General features: G+C 35.1%; 1 protein-coding gene across 7 annotated transcripts in view; it reads right to left on the bottom strand.

The window, feature by feature from the left end:
- SLC25A36 (solute carrier family 25 member 36) overlaps positions 1 to 25,853 on the bottom strand; it is a 41,294-nt gene that overhangs the window by 7,640 nt on the left and 7,801 nt on the right. Inside the window, exons 2-6 of one of the 7 annotated variants that reach the window (XR_004349634.1) lie at positions 15,847 to 16,011; positions 11,719 to 11,796; positions 6,266 to 9,614; positions 5,513 to 5,615; positions 1,452 to 1,518 (exon numbers count right to left, since the gene is read on the bottom strand). Coding sequence is in view for 2 of the 7 variants with exons in the window: in XM_032630047.1 (XP_032485938.1) it covers positions 1,452 to 1,518; positions 9,514 to 9,614; positions 11,719 to 11,796; positions 15,847 to 16,011 (411 nt within the window). In the remaining 5 variants the exon portion in view is untranslated. Of the gene's footprint in view, positions 1 to 1,451; positions 9,615 to 11,718; positions 11,797 to 15,846; positions 16,012 to 18,473; positions 18,695 to 25,853 lie in introns of all 7 variants that reach the window. The other 6 variants (XR_004349635.1, XR_004349636.1, XM_032630048.1 and 3 more) reach the window with 6 other exon arrangements.

Below are 25,853 nucleotides of genomic sequence, written 5' to 3'. Positions count from 1 at the left end.
AATATGCAAACACATCAGCCCTGTTCCAGATCTGTGCTGTAAGGGAGCGTCCTCAAATCAACCTTTCACTACTACCCCAGCCCCATCCCATTTCCCCACCCCTAAGCCTAGGAAATTGTGCTAGCTTGATTATTATTTTTTTCACTTACAACATTAAAGAGTTTTAATCCATGCTTTTCCGGGATCACCTACAATCTACCCTATAGCATACTGAAGCATGCCCCTGGTAGTTTATCACAGTACAGTAGGGACTGGCATCTCACACTTTTTAACCTCTGGGTTGGCTTACCTACCATTATCTTTCATATCTCTGGCTTTAGGAGATAAACTCTGAGTCCTGCTGCAACACAACTTAACATTTCATTAAAAATTATTCTAGATGAAACAAGAATTAGACACTGCTTTTCAAGTCTCCAAATAGCATACAATTCCACATGACAGGATGTGGAAAACAGAGCTTTAAGCAGGCATAATTGTTAATGATTTCTTAGATCAGTTTTATTTATAATCTATGATATCTACACTAGACTTCCCAAACCCTAAAATATAAAAAACAGTGGAAATTGTTATACACAGTCTACTCCAGACTGAAAGGCTAAACAGTTTCAAAACTATCAATGTGATTATTATTATTATAATACATCAGATAAGGTCATTTTGCTCTACTTACAAGTGTTACTTTCTCCCTGTCCTCCATTCTGAAGGCCAACAGGAGTTGAGATGGCAGGACTCTAAGCCACACTGCTTCTAGCTTTGTCTCAGCTGCCAGAACACGTCAAAGGCCCTAAACTTAGGATATGTGAGATTTGCACTATTGCCTTTGGTTAAAAATGGGCTCAAAAAACCATCCCTTGACTATTCCATTTAAAGTTGGTCCCAACTGTTTCCTGGGATATCTCTAGAACCTACCAGTACCTGCCCATTATAGATGTATTGAATGAATAATCTTGCTGCTATAAAGTGGCTGGCGGTAACAGATGAAGTCCATGAATACACGAGAGCTAAATTCCACGCCAGAATGCTCTGGGTACAAGGTTCATGAGTTTGAGCAATGATCCTTAAAGACTCAGTCTAGACTCATTGATCATGTTGTTTATTTAGGTGTCAGGAGGCCGATTATAATCACACATGGAGTGAATGAAAGTATCACAGCTCGGGCTAGATTAATAAGTCGTTTTTCTTTCTTCTTCCTTTACTGAAAAACACAGTGTACAATATACTTTCTTTCCTAGAAACTGTCATACTGCCAACTATTAATGTCACTTTTGCCTCTGATGGTACAGCCAAGTTTTAAAACCAAACCAAAAAACAAACAAAACAAAAAAAATCAGCAGCAAATGAGGGGAAAAAATGTTTAGATACCTGGCACTGAGATCTCATTGATACAAATTTATAGAAGAAATTTAGTTGAAGCCAACTTTAACAAATTTTGTTTTAATGAATTAACATACCTTGCATCAAGCTGTAACCGAGTCTTTATAAGCCAAATGGGGTTGGTCGCTGTGATTGCGGTAAAACCTAAACAAACATGTTTATAATGAACTCTGGTAAAAATTAAGAACACACTATTAACTTCAAGATTTTTAAAACTATATAAATCTATATTAAAGAAAATAAATATTTAAACTATCAACTGATGTATGCTTTACATTTTTATTTTACAAATCTATTCAACCATGAACATCTGTACTTTTTATTTCCAAATCAGTCTCAAATTCTGACCATAACTAAGAATCTTTTAAGAGCAAAATATGATTATATATAAACTCCTCTTCCAACGTATTCAGAATATCCTATGGGTGGCACTCTCTACTCTCTAAGCTAAATTCAGAAACCCATTTCTACAAAGAAACATAGAAATTTTGTGTATTCTAGGGCTTTTTAGCATGCAAACTCTACAATAGCTACTTGGGGTCCAACTAAATCACAAACCACTATGTTCAAAATGGAGTCTACATAAACGTCAGCATTTACCAATATCTGATCTTAAGTTGATTGTACAACAGAAAGAATTGTTGTTTGGCCTTGTGAATACTTTATATAAGCACACAATTACTAATAGTCTTAAAATAATGGTATCACAGAGATAAGGTTTCTGTTAGGGTTAATAGGACAGATCTATTTTTCATCCAAGCACTTAAAAACATACAAAAACTTAAAAGTTCAAAAAGTTACAAATCAGAACTTCCCTCTTACTTTTATAGACACTGAAGAGAGAAACTTAAAGTAGAAGGTAGTTCTATCTTACTTTAAAACTAAAGAACTATGTATTAACTATCAAGAAGGGTGGTCCCCTAAGATGGCTCATTCCAGGTAGTAAAGTAAGATCTCTGGAACAGTATGTTTCTAGGCTAGTGCATATCTTTTACTTGCTACCTTCCTAGTGTTGTGGGAAAATAGCAGCACATGAAATGCAATCTCGATGATGGAAATTTATGAAGATTGCTTCATCTATACAAAACAGGATTTTCATATAATACTTGTGAACACTTAAGATCACTACACAAACTTGATATAACTTACATCAACCTACATTTATTCATTTGGCCTTTAAATTCAGTGAAAACTTACATGCAGAAATGTCTAAGGATCTTAATTTTTAATACTTGCTATCAAATACTAGCGGGTCAAGCACATTATTTTTAGAAAGGTTTTGAAATATAACCAGCGCACTTAATATTAGTAAAGTACTTTCAGGAACAAAAATGCTATGGTACACTTAGGAGTAATTTGTTTTTTTAGTTAACATATAGTGGAGAACTAATCATAAACCTTTTTTTGCTTTCAAAGTTAGTATGGGTATATCTACAAAGGCAAAATAATTTTACTGAATTGTTTACAAAGTAGAATTTAGTCTCACAGGTTCTTTCCCCTTCTATAATGTCAGATAATTAGCTAACTCAAATTTTACTCCCTTAATCCACTATATTAATACTGTGGAAACAGCCAGATGTTTCACAGATGCTCAGACTGACTCTATTATCAAGCAAAATAACTGAAATAAGTTTGGTTTAATAACTCCTTCAATAATTTTGTAATGATTATATAGTCTCCATTTCTCAAGTGCTTTTAATACTACATACATACATAATATAAAACTAGGAAGGGACCGACAATTTTGTAAGCATCAGCCAGTACTAAAATAATAAAAATTTAATGTGTTGGACAGGGTGTCAGGAAGATGTCTCAAATAAAAAGTTCTTTTCATGCATATATTCTTGATAAAAGGAAAGAGAAGAAAAATATGAAACCAGATCAGTTTAAATATTTTGTTTGGAAAAGATTTTTCTTGCATGTTGGCTTAACTGAGAATAAAGTTATGGAGTTCAATTTTTTTTTCTCTTGAGCTCCATTATTCTCAGTGAAAATGTCAAACTAAAGATATTCAAATTATATTCTAAAGCAAATGTGCACCTGACATCAGAATTCTGGTCATAAGCCTAATTTAATGATTCTTTATTTTAAACTTAAATATGTGCATTAGCTAAATGTCTATACAGTAATATTAGGAGTTTATTAGTAAAAAGCTGCTCAGCAGCACAAACCAACAAAACACTCTGCGTTACTCACAATGGTTTTTATTAATTATTATGTGGAAATTTTAGGAAAAAACCATTTGCTTTTTACTAAATTTTGAAAGCCTAAAACTGGGAATGCTTATACACAACTTTTAAAAAAGCAGTCTGTCTAGGTAAAAATCTCATTCAATTTATTATACTTTACTTGAAAAGAAGATGAGTATCAAAGCTTTTTTTTTAAAAAAAGTACAAGTTCTATGTCTAAAAATATAAGCTCAGGACCCAAGCTCATTAACACTCTTCTAAGTCTCAAATTCCTCAATTAGAGGCTGAAAAAAACCCCATATGTGTAAACTTTAAAATATTACAACACATATTTATAAATATTACTAGGAATAAAATTTTAAATACCCATAATGCTGTGTACATGTTAATAAACTAAACAGGAAGCAAACAACAGGTATTTCTCACTTAACTAAAATTCATTTCCAGACACAGATTGACCTATGGAACATGACACATTAAAATTTAGGTAAGTGAGAGAATGTCATCATCTTATATCTATACAGCTTGTGCTTACTACAGTTGGGGCTCAACTCTCCCAGTAACAAGCTAGTTCTTAATAAAGACACTAGCCTAACTGCTAGCAAACCATTAAGTTAGACAAAAGAATCAAGGCATAATCCACAGGTTTTTAGCTATTGGTCCTTTACCAGTTCTGGTCCTTGGATTTTATGCTATTACATCCTCTTAACCAAAGAAACTCTAAGTATAAACTTATGGAGACAGTACTAGGCTAATTAAATCTAGAAAAATATAATCTATTAATTCAAAACATGAAACAAGCAGGAAGAAATAAAAATTTATTACTAGCTTAGAATTATATATATGGTAAGGCAGTCTGAAGTTGACAAACAGTCAAAGTTAAACATATCTTCCTACTCCTTTTAAGACAAACAAAGATACTGGGGATGGTGCCCCTGAAATTTAGAAACTTCCTATTACTTTTTATTTTGACATTTAAATTTTTTGACATTTTGATAATATGCTATTTCATATTAATATTCTGAGCACCCCATTAAACATTAAAACTGATTTAGAAGTATATGAAGAATCTACCTGTAGGTTAAGAAGAATTAATGTTGCTGCTCCACAGTCAGTTAAAGCAAAATGGCAGTATACTGGCCATACTATTAGTAGTATAGTTAATAGTTTATTAGAAAGTTAAAAAAAAACTTTTAAAATGCAATTTTTAAAGTTCTGTTTCATCTAATATTCCATCTGATAATGTAAACCAATTAAAAACCAGATTAACAGAAATCCTGGTTATAGTAAACTTGCTGAAAATGTCTATTTCATTAAGTGAGTGATACCTGTAGTATTGCATTTTCAGTTCTTTTTATTTCAATTAACTTCTGTAAGAACAAAACCCACCTAACCTTCTAAGAAAAATATATTAAAACTACTAAAAAACCCCCAAAAATACCTAATTAAAACAAACAAGATCCCATATATTCTTGTCCCATATTTGGAAAGTAATGGTAGGTATTAAGATCAATGTTTTTGTAAGAAAGTAGAAAGCCAAGTATCAACAGACAAGAGAATAGAAAGCACTGTATTAGACTTTTAAAACGTTATGCTAAGCGAAGAGAACTACTGTTTTTTCTAAAAGCTGTCGAACGGCATGATACCATTAATAGCTACGTAAATCTTAAATACTGCTAAGGAATTCTTTGGAGGTCAAGGCTACTATGGCCAAGCTAACGACCCCAAGCTTTTAGTACACGATGACTGAAAAGTTACCCATTTCTTCCTTCTAGAAGGAATATTATAAAGGAATCAGAATTAAAGTTTTATAAAATAGATAATGCACACACAAATTCAGGAAATAAAAATTCATTTCCCGCCTTCTATTAATTCCACAGCTATTATAAATTCCCAGGGTGTGTTTCTTATAACTAGAGGCTGCAAGAGATGCTCAGATCAGTACTCACGAGGTTTAAGTTAGTCCATATTTCTACAGGAAGTGACCTGCGGATGGGGAGCATGAGATGACACGATCTCACTCTTTTCTCGGGAGAAATGTACAGTAAATGCCTAAAATAGACACAGGCTTTTCTGTATCATAACAACAAGCAGTGACCTCATCAGAAACATGTGTACAAAATGAATCCCATTGGAAGGATTTGAGAAATATTTACTGTGAGATCTAACTTTTTGAAAATTTTAAGTTAAAAAAGAAAAAGAAAGGAATATAAGAATGGGCCATAATTTTTTTTAAAAAGTACCGAGTACTGAAAATTCTGCCATCTGTAGCAGTTTCAGAGTCCAAATACTTACCTAAAATAAGATCAATTTTGCCTTAAAGAAAAAATGCTAACCTTGTCAAAGGGGAATCTAAGAAAATATTTAGAGGGGATTATCATATCCCATTTTCCTACCATTCTACCATGCTCAGAGCTGAAATCACAATTTTCTATTCCTTAATAATCAGCCTACTTAGTAAAAAACAAAAACAAAAACAGGGGAGTTCCCTGGTGGCCCAATGGTTAGGACTCAACATATTCACTGCTGTGGGCCCAGGTTAAATCCTTGGTGGGGGAACTAAGATCCTGCAAGCTGCGCAGCATGGCCAAAAGAATTAAAATTAAAATAAATAAATAAAACAAAAATAGAAAATTCAAGTAACTTCATTTTGTAACTGTAATTTTTTTAAAAAAATAAAGTATAGGTGGCTACAATAGTACCTTTCACCTTTTGCACTATGATCAGTAATATTGCACATCCATTTTTATGAAATATTTTGGATTATTTTGTATTCAGTTTCTTGTGCTCTACAAAATAAAAAAACAGGAAGAATGTTTACATACAAACACACAAAACGTCTAGCCATCCATTTGGCTAAATAAACTGCCATGGACAAATTATTTAAAAGAATATTTTATAATGCAAGACAAAATTTCTACTTAATGAGTAAAAATTTAACCTTTAATAATAAGTCAAATAGAAAATGTATCCTGAAAAATAACAGTGAATGCTATAAGCAAATAAAACCCACTAGGTATGTAGTAAATGTTAAACAATTACACTGTTGGTATTGAAAAAATTAAGCAATCACTGTGTTAATATATAATCCAATAAAAATCAGAATTCATTTCTTTTAAATCTGTACCGTTGTATAGAAAAGTATATACAACCTAGATAAAAACTTCTGAAAATTGGGAGTTACTATAAAGAAGAAATGTAATACTATTTTTTTTTTGTATACACGCCTGTGTCCAAGTGTATACAGAGGGATACGCAAGTTCATTTTAACAAATACACACAGAAACTCTCAAGAAAATAAATACCCTCAATAGCTAAGACACACTTAGTCTGGCAAATGTCATATGGGGAGGGGGTGGGGGGAAGGCAGGTAAAACAGAGTCACCATTACTTGATTTGATTAAATAGCCTCACAACTGGAAAAAAAATTTTCAATGTATGAAAATTCATAGCTCAAATTGAGAGGTTTACAAATTCTTATACTATTCCCTTGAAATACTAAAACAAAAGAAAACAAGATGGCCTTTAAACAAACTGTCCTTTTAATTAAAAAGGTTTAGTATCTAAAACACTCAAGTTCATATTAATAAAATACAAAATACAACTAAATTGAGGTTACTTGGAATAAAAACTACGTACAAGCTATGTTACTAAAGCTTAATACATGTGCTACTTGATGTGGCAAAATCTTGCAGACACTATCACTAATGGTGCATTTTAGTGCATTTTTAACGATAAAGTGACAAGGTTAGCATTTTTTTTTGAACAGCCAGTTAAAAAACAAGTTTTCACATGACTGCCTCTAAGCACTTTGCATCCCCAATTCACATTCTGAAGATCTCTAAAAATTATCCTGAAGAAAAACCAATGCAGTCTGGTCTAGACTCTTACAAGAATGAAGGGAGCAAAAGGCTACCTTAAGTCTGCATGGGACCATTCAGTTTCACCAACCATGTAGCTATGTATAAAAACTGCAAAGCTAAATGTTATTGCTCATGAATACTGCAAGGAAGCTCTGAAGGCATAGTTCTCAGAAAAATCTAACTGCAAACAAATGGAAGAAGTATTTTCAAATTACACAATAAATGAATAGTGCAAGACTCTCTGAACAAGTATAAGACTATCAATTTACCAAAATTCAAGAAATTCAAGTTGGGAAATAGTATCAATGTATAAATAAAACTGAAAACTATGAGTTAACATTTGTACACATTTGAGAAAAAATACAAAATGGCAATTCCACTGAAATTCTCTGCAATGTGATACAAATATAGTAATAAATTCTGATTAGATATGCCAATGAAAAAAGATGTTCCAGTGGGAATTAAGAGATTCTGAAACTCTAAATTTGTAATACTGAATATATAACTATCCTCAACTTAAAATAATTGCTTACCTACTTTCTTGGCATCAATTCTTTCAAAAAAGAAAGATTAACATTTCTTTACAATTTTCTGGGGTTAAGAAACAAAAACATGAACACTGGTAATCCAGAAATATAAAGACCCTAATACAGTAGTCATGTAGTTTGAAATTAGCCACTAACTTTACACTCAAATTTGTAGAGGGAAAAATCATATCTAGTTGTATTCAACATCTGTAAAAGTACATTAAAAAATTCTAGTTGTAACTAGATGATCTCTGTGGTATTAAAGAACTAATTCTCAAAACATAAACCTATGTAGAGCAACCCACTCATTACAAGAATAAGGTAATGGAGATTCACATAAATTACCTAACTTGCCCAAGATCTCTCTTCATTGGTAAAGAGTATTTCACCACCTTGATCTTTAAAGCTTTACCTTCCAGCTTTAAAACTTCAATGAGTCAGTCAACAATTACTAAATATAAAAAGCCATGAAAATAATTTTTAAGGTACATGCTAGATTTATTATATGGCTATTGACCTTTCAGAAATTAGTATTTCAAACTTACTCTTAGTTCATTAAGTATGTGGTTGAAATTGATCCAATTTATTTCTAAACAGAAAATGGTTAACAGTTTAAGGCACTCATTATTAAGCATCTAATTGAAACTCAATATACTGATCAATAGTTGACAAACGTAGTTATAATTTGCTTTATAAAGTCACAGCATATTTTGGAAATATGAGACATGGTTAAATATACAACAAATCTCAGAAAAGTATAGAGAATTTTTCTAATGAGAACCAAAGGTCATGGCTTTGTCTAACATGCAGGGCAGCAAATGATTCCAGAACCACACTAGTCATACCAATCTCCCAGTTTATCTTTAAGGCAGTGCAGAGGCCCAGGACTAGTTGTTTTAATTCAGAATCATACAGTCTCATCAATGATGATAGAAGAGTTCCTGGAAACATTTCTAGAGCAAGCATGTACACATATCTGGTACCTACATTTTGAGTGTTATCTTAGTGCGATTTATGTGGAATGATAAACATATTTTTCAATACATACGTTACAATAACTCTGAATTATCAATAATATATCACTCACAAAAATTTCAGCATTTGAGCACAGGACAAAATGAATACTTTACCAAGAACTGCCGGCACATTTCAGACAGAAGCCAAAACATGCAGCAAAAAGGGAAAAGGCACTAACAGAAATTGAGGAGAAAAGAGTAAATTACAGCTCTGTAACTTGTAAGTGTAATTATGGTTGGATTCTTAAAACTGTTAAAAGTGATCACTAAATATTCAGTGTACTACACAAGACAATGTAAATATTATATTACCTGCATGCTATCACAAACTCCTAAATACCAAAATGCCAACTGACAAGATTTTACATATACCACCTAATCAAATTTATTGTATACTAATAAATGTAAAAATCATGTTTACAGATGCTAATCAATGAAAAGCACATTAACTGCCTTAACTTTACAAGGTTAAATTCATCAAAATTCAATATTAAGTCTCTAGGTGTCAGAAAATTTTTTGTCTTTTAATATCATATATTCATACCTGCCATTGCAGCTGAAATCATGTGTACCTGGGTAGAATCAGGATCAAATAAACCATTCAACTTTTCCTTGCAGTTTGAATAAGCAGCAAAGTATATTGCTCTAAAATAAAGATTTAAATTTTATCAATAAGCATGTTGCTTAATTCATAAGATTTAAAAGACATATAAATTGATCTTTATTATTCCAGAGTCCAGAAATCTAAAAACATAATGCCTTAGTTTTTATTTACATTCTCATATAACATCACATACATATTTTTTCATGAAGACCATGAAGTACTTTTTGTATCAACTCATTAAAGATAAAGCATCCTCAGATAGTCCTAACCCCAATAATCTGACAGCAACTAACTGAAAAAGTATAAGACTTTGGCAGGCCTATAGAATGTTAATAAGGCTAAGTTAAATACACTGAGTTAAGTAAACGTGATATAAGTACTTTATGTTTTTTTGAAGAGAGGAAGGTAGAACTGACTCAAGTGATCAAAGTATATGTTAAACAATTGTGAGATACTGTGCTATATACCAATCTATACTACACAAAGAGTAGTTCACAGCACCCTTTAAAAGAACAACTGCAAAAGAAATCAGTCCCATCAGGTCAGATCTTGTTTTCTAACATTTGTAAACATTCCATTAAATTTATAAATATTTTCCCTGTTAACTCATTGACTGTGACTTCATGCATCCCAACTACCTCCTCACTGTTTAGCTTTCCAGGCATGAGCTGCTTGCTGTATCAAATATCCTGCTATTGCCCAACAATCCCGATTATCTGTCCAATAAGGGGAAGAGTAAACAAGTAAAAATGGGGAGAGTATCACTGCTGTGCTTTTTTAATGTGCTTAAGAAAAAAAGGAAGTTAATATGACTGAAAATGAAACATTCTACTTCATGAAAAAGAAAAAAAAAAAGGATACATTGAATGATACCAAATTAGCAACGGGAATAAATAATGCATTACTAGAAATGAATAAGAAAAAAAAGCATCCTAAATGAGAAAATGGGCAAGGAATATACATAGGTAATTCACAGAAGAGAGATACAAATGACAAATAATTACAAGAAGGAGGACATGAAAGCACCAAAATAAAACAAGTGTATATTTTTAAAAAAAACAGTGAAAAATCATGTTTAGTCTATTTGGCAAGTATTAAAAGACACGGATAGTAGCCAACATTGGTAAAATGTGGATAAAGAGCAACTAATTCCCTATCTGAGAATAAAAAGATGGCATGCCTTTTCAGAAGGCAATTGAGCAATGTTCACTAAGTTTAAATGTTCATACGCCCTTTTATCCAGAAATTCTACTTTTCGGTAACTATCCTAAAGGAAAATACTTGCTTAAATACTCAAGGATAAAGGTACAGCTATGTTCACAAAACCATTGTTTTTAACAGCAAAAATCTGGAAATAAATCTAAAGGTTTATCAATAAGGGATCAGTCATACTATACAATTTTTAAAAGCTTCACTTATTTTCATGGAGAAAGCTTCAAAACAAATTTGGTGAAACATGATTCAATTTACGTAAATAATAATAAGTCTACATATTATGCATTTTATGTGCATAAGCCAGAAAAATTAATGGAAGACTCTAAACCAACTGCTTATCAATGGTGGTTATGTATGGGGAGGGAAGAGGAGTAACTGTGGAAAGGTGCACATGGTGAGAGGTGATGGGTTTAAGGTAATATGTCAACCTTTACACTACACTTCTTTTAGTCTTTCCAATAAGAATGAAATTTTGGATCATTTTTAAAAAAGAAAGAGCCCATAAAAAGTTGAAACCCAATAAATAAGATATGGATCTACTACACTGTTTGAATACAGAGAGCTGGGTACACATTTTCACTTTGAATGTGAACTCTGCAGTGTTCTATCATGTGAACTCTGCAGTGTTCTATCATGGAAGAAGTCAATCTAAGATAAAAAGAAATCATAGAGAAAGGCCTTTTGGCCTTTCATCATATTAAGGCCTTCTTGGTTTTTTGAACTTGGTGCAAAAACTGCTTCACAATGATCTCACTAAGAGGTCCTCTGCACCTGCACACGGTACAATCTGCCTATCCTTTTAGATGGCTACTGATACCCATTTGTTATACCATAGTGCTTTATCTTGATTTCTCTTCAGGATCCCCCCTCATGAAGCTTGAAACAAGAAACACTACCACAATTTGATTAACTTAAATGTATTTTTTTTACCTGGAAGGGGCCACCCCCACTAAATTGGGGCCTAATCCTCTAAACAGGGAACGAGGCCCTTCTTTTTCCAAGATCACCCTGAAAGAGAAAAATATTATTTAGAAAGAAATGTCCTTCAACGTGTGGTACTTCATTTATATGGCAAATGTAGAGTCTAAATTCCCCACGTTTGCACTATGTTATACTCTTTTGTCAGTGTTGCTCACTTATAAAAATCTGTTTTTCTTGACAAAGTATAAATTAATAAAGATTGATAACAGATTTAGTAGCAATAATAGAAAGAACTCCTTTCAGATTGTTTCCCAAAAGTTATCAAGACATAATTATCAATATAGATTTCTACATTTATTTTCATATGATCATGCTACTCTTATCTTCAATCTCCTCCATTTTACTACCTTTACCAGCAAATTCAATTCCCAATTAGAAATGTAGTTCCCTCCTAGTATTTGAGGTCCTTTCCTTGATATTGGACAACTCCCTCATACTGCAGCATTATCTTATCCAACCATTCCAGTGAAACGCCATGGCAAAATTCAACACCCTAACATCCTTTAGGGTACTAAAATGGTTAGTCCGCTACTATTCCTTCCTCTACTTAGTTAACATTTACTATATTGTAAATATATTTACAATATATTTACTATATTGAATAGGTACTGTATAAAGACTAAGCAGAGTAAGGAGACAGAAAAGAGGGTAAGGCCCCTGCCACTGAGAAGTCTGCTATCCAGTTGTGGAAAAAAGAATTATATTGAAATAAATAATTTAACAGACCATATCAATAAGCAAATACTATACAAGCTAGATATATATGCCCAGTAGGAAAAGGAACAGAGGCATGTCCAAGTCATGGAAGGCTTTCTGAAGGTGAGTTACTAAATGAAGTTTTGGAGTAAGAAAGAAAGATTGAGGAAGAGTAGGTATTTTAATTCAGACTTAACAGACTGCGCCAGTGGTTCTGAAGCACCTGTACGCTTAAGAATGATCTCTCGAAAGGCAGCTGAGCAGAATGGTTAATTAAGGGCCTGAACTGTGGGGCCTGACTTCCCAATATAAAGAGCTCAATTTTGGTAAGTAATGACTTTTATCCTTATTTTCATCAGCAGTAAACAGAGAAAAACAGTACTTTTGGGGGAAGGGGGCAGGTAGAGTGGTGGTTACTATAAGGAATAAATAAGTTAATTAAAAAAAACAGCTTAAGACTTCCCTGGCGGCACAGTGGTTAAGACTCCGCCTGCCAATGCAGGCGACATGGGTTTCAGCCCTGGTCCGGGAAGATCGCACGTGCCATGGAGCAACTAAGACCGTGCACCACAACTACTGAGCCTGCGCTCTAGAGCCCGTGGGCCACAATTACTGAGACCGAGCACCACAACTACTGAAGCCCACGTGCCTAGAGCCCGTGCTCCGCAACAAGCCATCACAATGAGAAGCCTGCGCACGGCAATGAAGAGTAGCCCCCGCTCGTCGCAACTAGAGAAAGCCCGCATGCAGCAACGAAGACCCAACGCAGCCAAAAATAAATAAATTAAAAAAAAAAAAAAAGAGCTTAAAAGAGTACCTGGCCCACAGTAAGCACTTGATAACTCTTACTATTATCATTATTACTGGAGCATTTGTTCAAAATGCAAATTTCTTAGATCCCACCCTCAAAGTATTCTTAATTCAGCAGGTACAGGACAGTGCCCAGCAATCTACATTTTTACCATGCCACCAGATGACTGACACAGGTGATACAGAAGCACTTAAAAAAGAACGAACGAAAGAAAGAAAATTTATTTGGCTGTGCCAGGTGTTAGTTGCAGCACACAGGATCTTCACTGCAGCATGCATGTGGGATCTAGTTCCCTGACCAGGGATCAAACCCAAGCCCCCTGCATTGGGAGTGCAGAGGACCGCCAGGGAAGTCCCCAGAAGCACTTTTGATAAAACTAGATTAGACAGAAGCAGAATTAAGAATGACAAATTGTAGAGCACATTTTGAAAATTTCCGTGTTTGCTAGCCCTTTCTGTTAATAATCCCTCTGAGAAGTAAAAGAAAGGTAAGTGTCCTTTAAAAAAAAACACATTTGCAAACACTCACAATTTTGCATACAATTTCACCTAATTTACAGACCTCTTGAAGCTCATCCAAGAGCCCCTAAGAAATTGACAAAGCCTGGGGGGAATTCCTAAAGTTCCAGGTTAAGAAGCCATGAAACACTTCATAGCCACTAGGATGGCTATAATCAGAAAGACAGATGGAGTAAAACAAAGGTTGGTAAGGAATTTTATTTTACACTTTATTTTATTTTTTGGCAAGGAACTGGAAACCTCATTCATTGGTGGTGGGAATGTAAAATGATGTATCCGCTTTGGAAAACAGTTTGGCAGTTCCCTAAAGTGTTAAATATAGTTACCATACAACCCAGCAATTCCACTCCTAGTATATCCCCCAGAAAAATAAAACATGTGTTCCTATAATGGCATTACTCGTAATACTCCAAAAGGGGAGACAATGCAAATGTTCATCAACCAATGGGTGGATAAATAAAATGTGGTACGTACCTATACAATGGAATATTTGGCAACAAAAAGATATTTGTTACAACGTAGATGAACCTTGAAAACATACTAAATGAAAGAAACCAGTAAAAGACCACATACTATATAATTTCATTTATGTAAAGGGTCCTGAATATGCAAATCTATAATGACAGAAAGTAGATTAGTAGTTGTTGCCTAGGGCTAGGGGGAGAGGAAGAGGAGAAAACAGGAGTGACTGCTAACAGGAAAGGGCTTCTTTTTGTGGTGGTGATGAATATGTTCTAAATTTAGAGTATGGGTGATGGTTTGAACAACTCTGTGAATATACTAAAAACAATTGAATTGTACACTTTAAATGGGTGAATTTTATGGTATGTAAATTATCTCTCAAGAGATGTTGGGAAATTAAAAACCAAAGGAAGAAACCATGAAACAGGTTGATTAGGACAGAGCCCCAAAATAAGGAAAAAATGGGAATAAGAGTCAACAGAGTTTAAGGCAAGAGAATGCAGAGTCGGAAGCCATCTGGACACCGATGACAGGTGAAACATTAAACTGACTCTTAAATGAGAAATTAAAACAGAGCCCAGAGGGATTCCTACAGTTCCTCTGAGGAAAGTCAGAGAAGGCAAAACCACTGAAAAATAGAATTTAAAAAATATAGTATTGTCACAAAGGTCAAAGGAAGAATTTTAAGAGGAGCATTACATTCGGTAATAACTGTCAAAATCATGATATTAAAATACTCTATTATTAAGCAGATAGAAGTATATATCTACAACAATGGCATTTTAACCCCAAATTGTTAACAATTTTATTCTACCTACTCATGTACTTAAGTAAATTTTAAAAAAGAAAAGAGTGATGAAATCTTTTGGTAGTGAAAAACACACAGTATGAGTTTACTTGCTACTACAAAATAAACACCACTGAACTAAGCTCAAATAGATTATGTCCCAACTGAGCTGATAAGACAGACACCCAGGGCATTCAGTTACATATCTAAGTTTAAACATATAAAACTCAATTTCAATAGTTTTGAAATTTCAAATCTAATTTGTAACACAATGAAGTATGGTAAAATGTAAAAACACATCTTTTTCAAACCATTAAGAAATGCCTATCACTGAAGTACATTTTAAAATCAGTAGAACTCTGCTTTAAACCTTAGTTATATTTAGGTCATATAAAAATCAGACTGACATTAATTGGATGTACTTACTTGTGTGAGCACTTTGAAAATTAAAAATACACATAAAGAGTTAGCATTTAACATGATCACATTTCAAAAATAAATGAATTTATTTAAACAAAACAAAATACCTATAATGTCTTGAGAAAATAAATCCACTGGATAAATGTAGAAAAATACTCCAAATACACATGATTTGGAAATAATATTACATTTTATCCAATGTACATATTATCCAATTTACTGTTCCTCTCCATTAGGGATTATTGTTTCTACTGAATTTATGGGAGTAATTCTGTCATTAAGTTTGTAAAAACCTTTTTAAGTATGGCAGAATATAAATAAACAAACATGGGCATCACTAAGGTAAAGCCGACAAAAAAAATTCATGAATACTGTGCTCTCACTTTAGACAATGGAGAGGTCCAGGAGACACTACCCGATTGACACTGGCTCCAGCCATGGTGTTCAGCTGAACTTCAGAGATATAAAGTGTCACAGAAGATGACTGCAGCCGTGTTTTTACAACTTCCAGTGGACATGTCAGAATAGCTCCCACCGTACCACCACATCTACAAAAAAATGCAAAGAACAAAACTTATCTACTTAATTCACAAATTAGTACACATGCGCAGAGCTAAGAAACAAATGAACAACTGGGGCTTTGTGAAGGTACTAAAATTTACGATTTTTGATTTTAGAAGACTAAGTAATTTTTTAAATGTTTCACTTATTTGACTGTATACAAACACCTTTAGTAGTTAAAAGTAACTGAGCTTAATATCTACCTAGCAAGAATAATTAGCTGAAGATTCCAAACAGTGGGTATTACTACTGAAATTTACTGGTACATCACATCATAGCTTTTAAACACTGTTCTAGGGCTTTATTTGGTACTCCCTGCCCAGATATTACTTGTGTTGAAACCTAGACCATTATTTGAAGTATATCCTATTTCTCAAACTCCTATCTTATCTTTCAAAATTCAAGAAATGGTCTTGAGAGCAATATGAAATAAACCACTGATGGATAATCATACATGTCCCCTTATTTTAAATATCCAAATACTCAGAGGCATTTCACCTACAAATAAATACGGAATTTGAGTCTCAAAATCCGTATGTTAGGCCCACCATACGGGAATCTGTGCAAAGTAGGTAGGCTTAGCTAGAAGAATCCAATTTAAATATAAGGACTGATCACCAAAACAACAACAAAATAAAAGCTCTTAAATGATATTATTTAAACTTTTTGAAAGTATATAAGAGGGTGAGTAATTTATTCTTTTTAAATGCAAGACTGGAAAATAATTTTCTCTTAAAGCATTAATAGCTACTCAATGGAGTTCTGAGAACTGTTTTCTAACCAGAGGAAAATCACTCAAGAGACCTCTTACTGCATTGAAAGAGAAAAGCAGACTGAGTCAGAAGTAACCTGGACCTCCAAAACAGGCATTAGAGCAAGAAGAAAAACAGCTCACCACAGAAAGATACTAAACAATTCTACGTATAGAATTTTAAAAATGTGTATATACAAAAGATATAATAAAAGGAAAGCAGGCATGAAAACAATACCATTCCAAAAAAAGTTAAGACAAGAAATCATTAATAAGAGTATTTCGTATTAATTTAACAGTACATGCCATCAAGAAAATAAAACTGAAACAAACTTTATCCAATAAAAGTGAAAAATTAACACAACAAATGAAAAACAGAGAACATCAACATGTAAAATAAAACTTGATTCTTACCTCTTATCATATTTTAAAAAGTAACTCAAAATGGACTATATAAAACTTCTAGAAGGAAACATTTGGAGAAAAATCTTTTTGACTTTGGGTTAGGCACACATGAATCATAAAAGAAAAAAACGCATGAATCATAAAAGAAAAAAACTGATAAACTGGACTTCACCAAAGTTTAAAATTCCACACTCTGAACGAAACTGTTAAGAAAATGAAAAAAACAAACCAGTCTGAGAGAACTATTTGCAAAACACTTATCTTGTAAATGCTTATATTCAGAAACAAAACTCAAAAATAAAAACAACTAAAAAAAGATGAACAAATACTTCAACAAAGATATATGGATACAAATAAACAGAAAGATTTTTCAAAATCATTTTTCATCAGGAAAATGCAAATTAAAACCTCAGTGAGGTACACTGCACATCTTACTAATGGATAAAATTAAAAAGACTGACAATAACAAGTGTCGATACAGAGCAACTAGAAACCTCAAACACTGCTGGTGGGAATGCAAAATGGTAGATTTTTTTTTCTGGGGGGGCCACACTGTGTGGCTTGCAGGATCTTAGTTCCCTAACCAGGTACTGAACCCCGGCCCAGCAGTGAAAGTGCAGAGTCCTAACCACTGGAACACAGGGAATTCCCGCAAAATGGTAGATTTTGGAGGAAAAAAAAAAAGTCACAGTTTGAGAAAAAGTCTGGTGGTTTCTTACAAAGTTAAACATATTACTGCCGTACATCCCTGCAATCCCACTCCTAAGATGTTGACCTGGGAAAAATCAACACATACAGGCATACTTAGAGAGATTGTAGATTCAGTTCCAGACCATCCCAATACAGTGACTACCACAATAAATTGAGTCACATGAATTTTTTTTTTTTTAGTGCATATAAAAGTTATGTTTACACTTTACTGTAGTATATTAAGTGTGCAATAATAGCATTATGTCTAAAAAAAGTACATCTTAATTTTTAAAAATGCTGATCAAACTTATAAGTTTTTTGCTTTGACAAAACAGATGAGTTTCTTTTTAAAATTTATTTTATTGACATATAGTTGATTTACAATGTTGTGTTAATTTTTACTGTACAGCACAGTGATTTGGTTATACATATATATTCATATTCTTTTTCATATTCTTTTCCATTATGGTTTATCACAGGATATTGAATACAGTTCCTGTACTATAAGAGTAGGACCTTGTTGTTTATCCATTCTATAAACAACAAATTTATAAGCTTCTGCACAGTGAAGGAAACCATAAACAAAACGAAAAGACAACCTACAGGGCTTCCCTGGTGGCGCAGTGGTTGGGAGTCCGTCCGCCTGCCGATGCAGGGGACACGGGTTCGTGCCCTGGTCCGGGAAGATCCCACGTGCCGCGGAGCGGCTGGGCCCATGAGCCATGGCCGCTGAGCCTGCGTGTCCAGAGCCTGTGTTCCGCGACGGGAGGGGCCACAACAGTGAGAGGCCCGTGTACGGCAAAAAAAAAAGAAAAAAAGACAACCTACAGAAATGGGAGAAAATATTTGCACATGATGCAACTGACAAGGTATTAATTTCCAAAATGTACAAACAGCTCATACAACTCAATATCAAAAAAAAACAACCTAATCAAAAAATGGGCAAAAGACCTAAATAGAGATTTCTCCAAAGAAGACATACAGAGGGCCAACAGGCACATGAAAAGAAGCTCAACATCACTACTTATCAGAGAAATGCAAATGAAAATTACCATGAGGTATCACCTTACACCAGTCAGAATGGCTATCATCAAAAAGTCTACAAATAATACATGCTGGAGAGGGTGTGGAGAAAAGGGAACCCTCCTACATTGTTGGTGGGAATGTAAATTGGTGCAGCCACTATGGAGAACAGTATGGAGATTCTTAAAAAACTAAAAATAGAGTTACCATATGATCTAGCAATCCCACTCTTGGGCATGTATCTGGAGAAAACTCTAATTCAAAAAGATACATGCACCCAATGTTCATAGCAGCACTATTTACAATAGCTAAGACATGGAAGCAACCTAAATGTCCATAAACAGATGAATGGATAAAGAAGATGTGGTATTATATACACAATGGAATGTTACTCAGCCCTGAAAAAAAAAATGAAATAATGCCATCTGCAGCAACACTGGATGGACCTAGAGATTATCATACTAAGTGAAGGAAGTCAGACAAAAAGACAAATATATGATATCACTTCTATGTGGAATCTTAAAAAAATGCTACAAATGAACTTACAAATAAACTTATGGTTACCAAAGGGGAAAGGGAGAGTGAGGGATAAATTAGAGTTTGGCATTAGCAGATACAAGCCAGTATATATAAAATAAACAACAAGGTCCTACTGTACAGCACAGGAAACTATATTCAATATCTTGTAATAAACTATAATGGGAAAGAATCTGAAAAGTATATATATAAAAATAACAATCACTTTGCCGAACACAAGAAACAAATACAACACTGTAAATCAACTATACTTCAATTTAAAAAGAGAGAAAAGCATACAATTTATTTAAGTTTTATGTGTAAAACTTTATAAGAAAACAAAGACCCTAAGAAGTGGCTAAAACTGAGCATTTTTATGCTAGGTTTGATGAAGAATGGAAAATCATGGGAAAATGTGATAGGACAGAAAAAGGGTATGAGCAAAGAAATAAAAATGCTGTTGGGAAAATGGTTCTGATGGACTTGCTGAACACAGGGTTGCCACAAACCTTTGTTTTTTTTTAAAAAAAACGCATTATCTTCAAAATACAATAAAGCAAAGTGCAATAAAACGTGCTATGCCTGTATATGTCTACACAAAGACCTGTCCATGAACATTTACAGCAGCTTTACTCTTAATAGCCCAAAACTGGAAACAACCAAAATGTCCATCAACTGATGAAGGATAAACAGACTGTGGTCTATTCATACAATGGACTACTGCTCTGTAATAAAAAGCAGCAACCTGGATGAATCTCAAAAACATTATGCTGACTGAAAAAAACCAGCACAAAAGGCTTTCATTTTATAACATTTTCATTTTTATGACATTCTGTAAAAGGCAAAAAAACTAGAACAGAAGTAAGATCAGTGGTCACCAAGAGGCAGCTGAGGTGGGAATAACTGACCGCAAAGGGCATGGAGAAATTCCTGGGATAACAGAAATGTCCTATGTTTTGATTATAGTATAGGCATACATCATTTTATTGTGTCCCACAAGTATTGCGTTTTTTAATAAATTGAAGGTCTGTGGCAACGCTGTGTTGTTAGATGATGGTTAGCATTTTTTAGCAATCAAGTATCAATACATTTGGGTTTTTAAAATTTTATTTTATTGGCAGCACCTCGCGGCTTGCAGGATCTTAGTTCCGCAACCAGGGATCAAACCCATGCCCCCTGCAGTGGAAGCGTGGAGCTCTAACCACTGGACAGCCAGGGAATTCCCAGCAATCAAGTACATTTGATCCTTGAATAACCTGGGTGTTAGGGGTGCCGATCCTCTGTACAGTCAAAAATCCACGTATAACTATATAGTCAGCCCTCCTGTACCCGTGGCTCCACATTTGTGGATTCAACCAACCATGGGTTGTGTAGTCCTATGGTATGCATTTACTGAAAAAAATCTGGCTATAAGTGAACCTGTGCAGTTCAAACCCGTGTTGTGGTGTGCGGGATTCTCACTGCGGTGGCTTCTCTCATTGCGGTGGCTTCTCTTATTGCGGAGCACGGGCTCTAGGCACACGGGCTTCAGTAGTTGTGGTGCTCAGGCTCAGCAGTTGTAGCACACGGGCTTAGCTGCTTCGCGGCACGTGGGATCTTCCCGGACCAGGGATCGAACCTGTGTCCCCTGCATTGGCAGGCAGATTCTTAACCACTGCGCCACCAGGGAAGTCCCCGGGTCATCTGCATTTTTAAATTAAGGTATATACGTTGTTCTTTTTAGACATAATGCTATTGAACACAATAGACTACAGTATAGTATAAGCAAACCTTTATATGTACTGGGAAACCAAAAAATTAGTATTTCTCAAAAATTCCATTTATGACTTTAAATAGGAAATTAAAAAATTTAATCCCCCCAAAAGAAAAGATCAAAACCATGATTATATTTTCAGAAATCAAGCGTCAATTAGACAAATAGTAGGGCCATAAAAGATCTGAAACAAAATTAAGCAGGCCAAGGGAGAGTTCTACACTCAATGAATAAGAAACTGATATTTTTAAGCAGCTATGAAATAGGCTTAAAAACCTAATTATAGGGCTTCCCTGGTGGCGCAGTGGTTGAGAATCTGCCTGCTAATGCAGGGGACACAGGTTCAAGCCCTGGTCTGGGAAGATCCCACATGCCGCAGAGCAACTAGGTCCGTGAGCCACAACTACTGAGCCTGCGCATCTGGAGCCTGTGCTCCGCAACGAGAGGCCGCGATAGTGAGAGGCCCACACACCGCGATGAAGAGTGGCCGCCACTTGCCACAACTAGAGAAAGCCCTCGCACAGAAAAGTAGACCCAGCAAAAATAAATTAATTAATAAACTCCTACCCCCAACATCTTCTTAAAAACAACAACAACAAAAAAAACCCCCTAATTATATATAAGGCCCAAGGAGAGTCTTAAAAACAGAAGCCATAGTTTATTTATGTTGATTGTTGATGCTACGTAGTAAGAGATATGAATCATCACAGTATACACTTTAGTACATACTACAGAACTCAAGAGAGCCTACATAGTAGACCACACTGTATTCACACTACAGTAGTGATTTATTTATAGTAACTCATATTTGTTTTTAATTCAAATTTGCCTAGCTTTTTGAAAGCTGTTTAATATATTTACGTAAGCTTATTGAACATAAACCCCAATAGACCCCAAATTTGTAATAAACATGCAAATTTATATTCTGTAAAACCTAAAGAATATGTCCTTGGTTTTCACACTGAACATGAATTACTTACATAATTAAAATAAACAAAAACAAGCAAAAAGCAAAGTTAGCACATTCACAGGAATGACTACCTATATCATACTCAGTCATTCCTGGTTCCGAGAGAATAAACACATTACACAAAGAAAACAACCAACCAACCTACCAGGGAAGAACAGTATCTATGCCTCACAGGCTTGTTGTAAGGATAATTTACGATAATGATATAACCCATGACATGACACATAGAAAGTACTCAATAAGCATTAGCTACTGAAGTTGTCAGCATCTATTACTGATTATAGCAACTAAATTAAAAATTTTTTTTTTTTGCAGTACGCGGGTTTCTCACCGTTATGGCCTCTCCCGTTGCGGAGCACAGGCTCCGGACGCACAGGCTCAGTGGCCATGGCTCACCGGCCCAGCCGCTCCGCGGCACGTGGGATCTTCCTGGACCGGGGCACGAACCCGTATCCCCTGCATTGGCAGGTGGACTCTCAACAACTGCGCCACCAGGGAAGCCCAGCAACTAAATGTTTTAACAGAACTATTACAAATACTTTATGGCAGACGACAGACATATATACTATGATTCCTAAAAAAAACACTTCAATAAATAAAATACATGACGATATAAACTGTACAGAGCTGCGGGGGGAGGGCGGTATAAGTGGGTGTATACACAAGCACTTACACTGTCCTGAAGCAGTTTTACATTATAAAATGCAATAGGTATATAGTACAGGAGTGACACTCCAGTGTTTCTCATGCTGCTTTTTATCTTAGTCACTTTAAAGTAATTATTTTGTACACTGAAATCATCATAATTGATGCAGAGAACAAAACTACTGCTGTCAATAAACATTTAAAAATCTCTATGTATGAAAGCAGGATTAATTACATTAGATTTATCTCTTCACCATGTCAAAACTCACTGTCTAAAGGAAAATGCCACAAGGACAAAGAGAGGAGAAATTAACACGATTTCAAGCAGAGAAGCAAACAGTTTTGCCCTGCTGAACTCCTTACAACAGGCCTAATGACTAAGTGCACCAAGTACTCAAGATGGAGGTAAGGCTAAGAATTTAAAACAGAAGGACTGGCTGACGGGTAATGTAGCAAAGCTAGGATACCAGGTGGTATTCTCTTCCTCCCCACCATGGGTAAAACTGTATTCCAGGGCAGAAGGCTAATTTTCTGAAGCACATGAACTCAAACTGTGAGCTCAGGTTTAACGGGTACAATGGATGCAAAAAACCCACATCAAGTTACAATATTGCAATCTTTCATTATACTGGAGACAAAGATCTCATAAATTTCTAGAAAGAACAAAAGGTCGCATACACAGGAAAAGTCATAATAGCATCACATTACTCAACAACTGCAGAAGATTACTTATTCTAGAATTCTACGCCAAACCTAACTATTAAGTAGATAAAATAAGAAGTTCCCGCTGGTAAGGAGACATGGGGGAAGGGAGCAGGGAAACGTTGGTTTTTATTTCAGCAGCTTTTTTAAAAACTATACGTATAAACTTCTTTATTTTTAAATAAATATTTAATCATAATTTTAGCAGTAAGTATCCTTTAAAAACAGCACGGGTTTTTAACTGGAGAATGTGGTTGATGTTTCTGGGACCCAATGGACTCCATGAAAAAATGATGTATTTGCGCCAGTGTCTTTGACTCAGAACTCCAAAATAAATCCAGAATCTTGACCACCTCTCACCATTTCCACCCTGGTCTAAGCCACAATATTTTGTCGAAGTTACTGGACTAACCTCCTAATTAGTGTCTCTCTTCTTCTACCCTTACCCCACTCCCTCAATACATAAGAGTGACTATATTAAAATCTTGTCAGATTAAGTCACTCCTCTGCTCAAAACTTTCCAAAGGCTTCCTATGTCATTCAGAATAAAAGCCAAAGTCCTCACAATGGCCTACAAGATCTAACACAATCTGATCTTCCCTGATTCCTCCTGATCTCATCTACTATCCACCTTCTCACTCACTCTGTTCCAACCATACTGGCCTCTGCTCTAATTCTAATTATTAGAGTTTAACACACCAAGCATGCTCCTGCGGTATTGGAGGCTAACAATCATCAGTTCGAAGGGAGATCAAAGGATAAAGAGGCCTTCTGATACCCGACTATCCTCAAGTCTCACTGGTTTTACATTCTAAACTTCCTCTTATATTTCCCCTCACCATCCACACTGCAAGTGCCTTAAAGCAGGGCCTCATTTTATTTCTAGCCTTCTAGCTGGTCCTGAGTCCCTTCTGATCCAGTGATGTGGCCAATGTGTCAAGATCAATTGCAAGGTGTCACCAATATAATTTGCTACTAAAGAAAGTACTAAGTTGGATGCTTTACTGTTAAAAGAAAAAGTTACAATTCAAAGTCTCTCATTCATTTGCTTTAAATGCTTCAATTAGCAAAGAATTCCAAGGAGAGAACAGCCAAGTTTGAGAGCAGAAGAGCATATAAATGTGTTATTCTGTAATATCAAAGATCTAGAAAGGGGACTTCTCTGGTGGCGCAGTGGTTAAGAATCCGCCTGCCAATGCAGGGGACATGGGTTCGAGCCCTGGCCTGGGAAGATCCCACATGCCGTGGAGCAACTAAGCCGGTGAGCCACAACTACTGAGCCCGTGAGCCACAACTACTGAGCCTGCGTGCCACAACTACTGAAGCCCATGCGCCTAGAGCCCATGCTCCACAACAAGAGAAGCCACTGCAATGAGAAGCCCGTGCACTGCAACTAAGAGTAGCCCCCGCTCACCACAACTAGAGAAAGCCCGCACACAGCAATGAAGACTCAATGCAGCCAAAAATTAAAAAAAAAAAAAAAAAAATCTAGAAAGGGGGTTTCTAAGGTTATGAATCAAATAAAACTGTAAAATGCCCCTATACCCTTGGTATATCCACATTAGAAAATCTCAACTATGTGTTCTTCGTAAAACTATTTGGATCAATGCCAATTTTAAAGTTTCAAAGGCAAATGTCATACCTTTTAAAGATATGAGGCCAAGGTTGCTTGGTGAGAGTCAGGTTATCATATAACTATGCATTGATTTTAGAGAATATTTAAGAATTGTTTGACATGGTTATCACGAAACACCTTTACAAGACATTTAAAACTATTCTATTTTCATGATGTTTGAGAAATTATACAATAAGTAAATCAAGTCACCCCAGGAATTTACTGGAATGTAGACACATTTTTAGCCTATGGTAATTTGGGAGTAAATGTCTCAGAACTTTCAAGTGTGGCTTCTACTTGTTTACTGTATATAATGAAGATAAAATTTTTTGACACGTCAGGGGTTCTAACTACTCAAGGGCTATGGATCCCTTGAGTAAAGCAATGGCTAAAAGCTGCTTAGAATGGAAATTTTTTTTTTTTTTTGAAGCTAGGCACAACGGAACCAAGAAACTGGTTAAAAAAAACAAAACGAAACAATCTGGGAAAATTGATCTTTAAGAAAGAGAAAGGACTCTGAGGGCCCTAAAATACCCTCCCTCACCCAAGTTACAGCAACACAAGAATCAGAAATGTGGGAGGTTGGGGGAAGATAGTGAAGGGGAAAAAGAAATTGTTCACCAAGTAAATATTAGTAACAAGCAGATCAGTTCAGCCATTATGCCAAGAGTCATAAATCCCTAGTCAGTGCAGATGCAAAACCTGATCAGCAGGATAGCCCCAAGGGCCTGAACCACTAGATTCAGCTCCCCTGGCTTT

This window comes from Phocoena sinus, chromosome 4, assembly GCF_008692025.1.
Source record: "Phocoena sinus isolate mPhoSin1 chromosome 4, mPhoSin1.pri, whole genome shotgun sequence".
In the NCBI taxonomy this organism is placed as follows: Eukaryota; Metazoa; Chordata; class Mammalia; order Artiodactyla; family Phocoenidae; genus Phocoena; species Phocoena sinus.
This window is presented reverse-complemented; position numbering and strand designations above follow the sequence as displayed.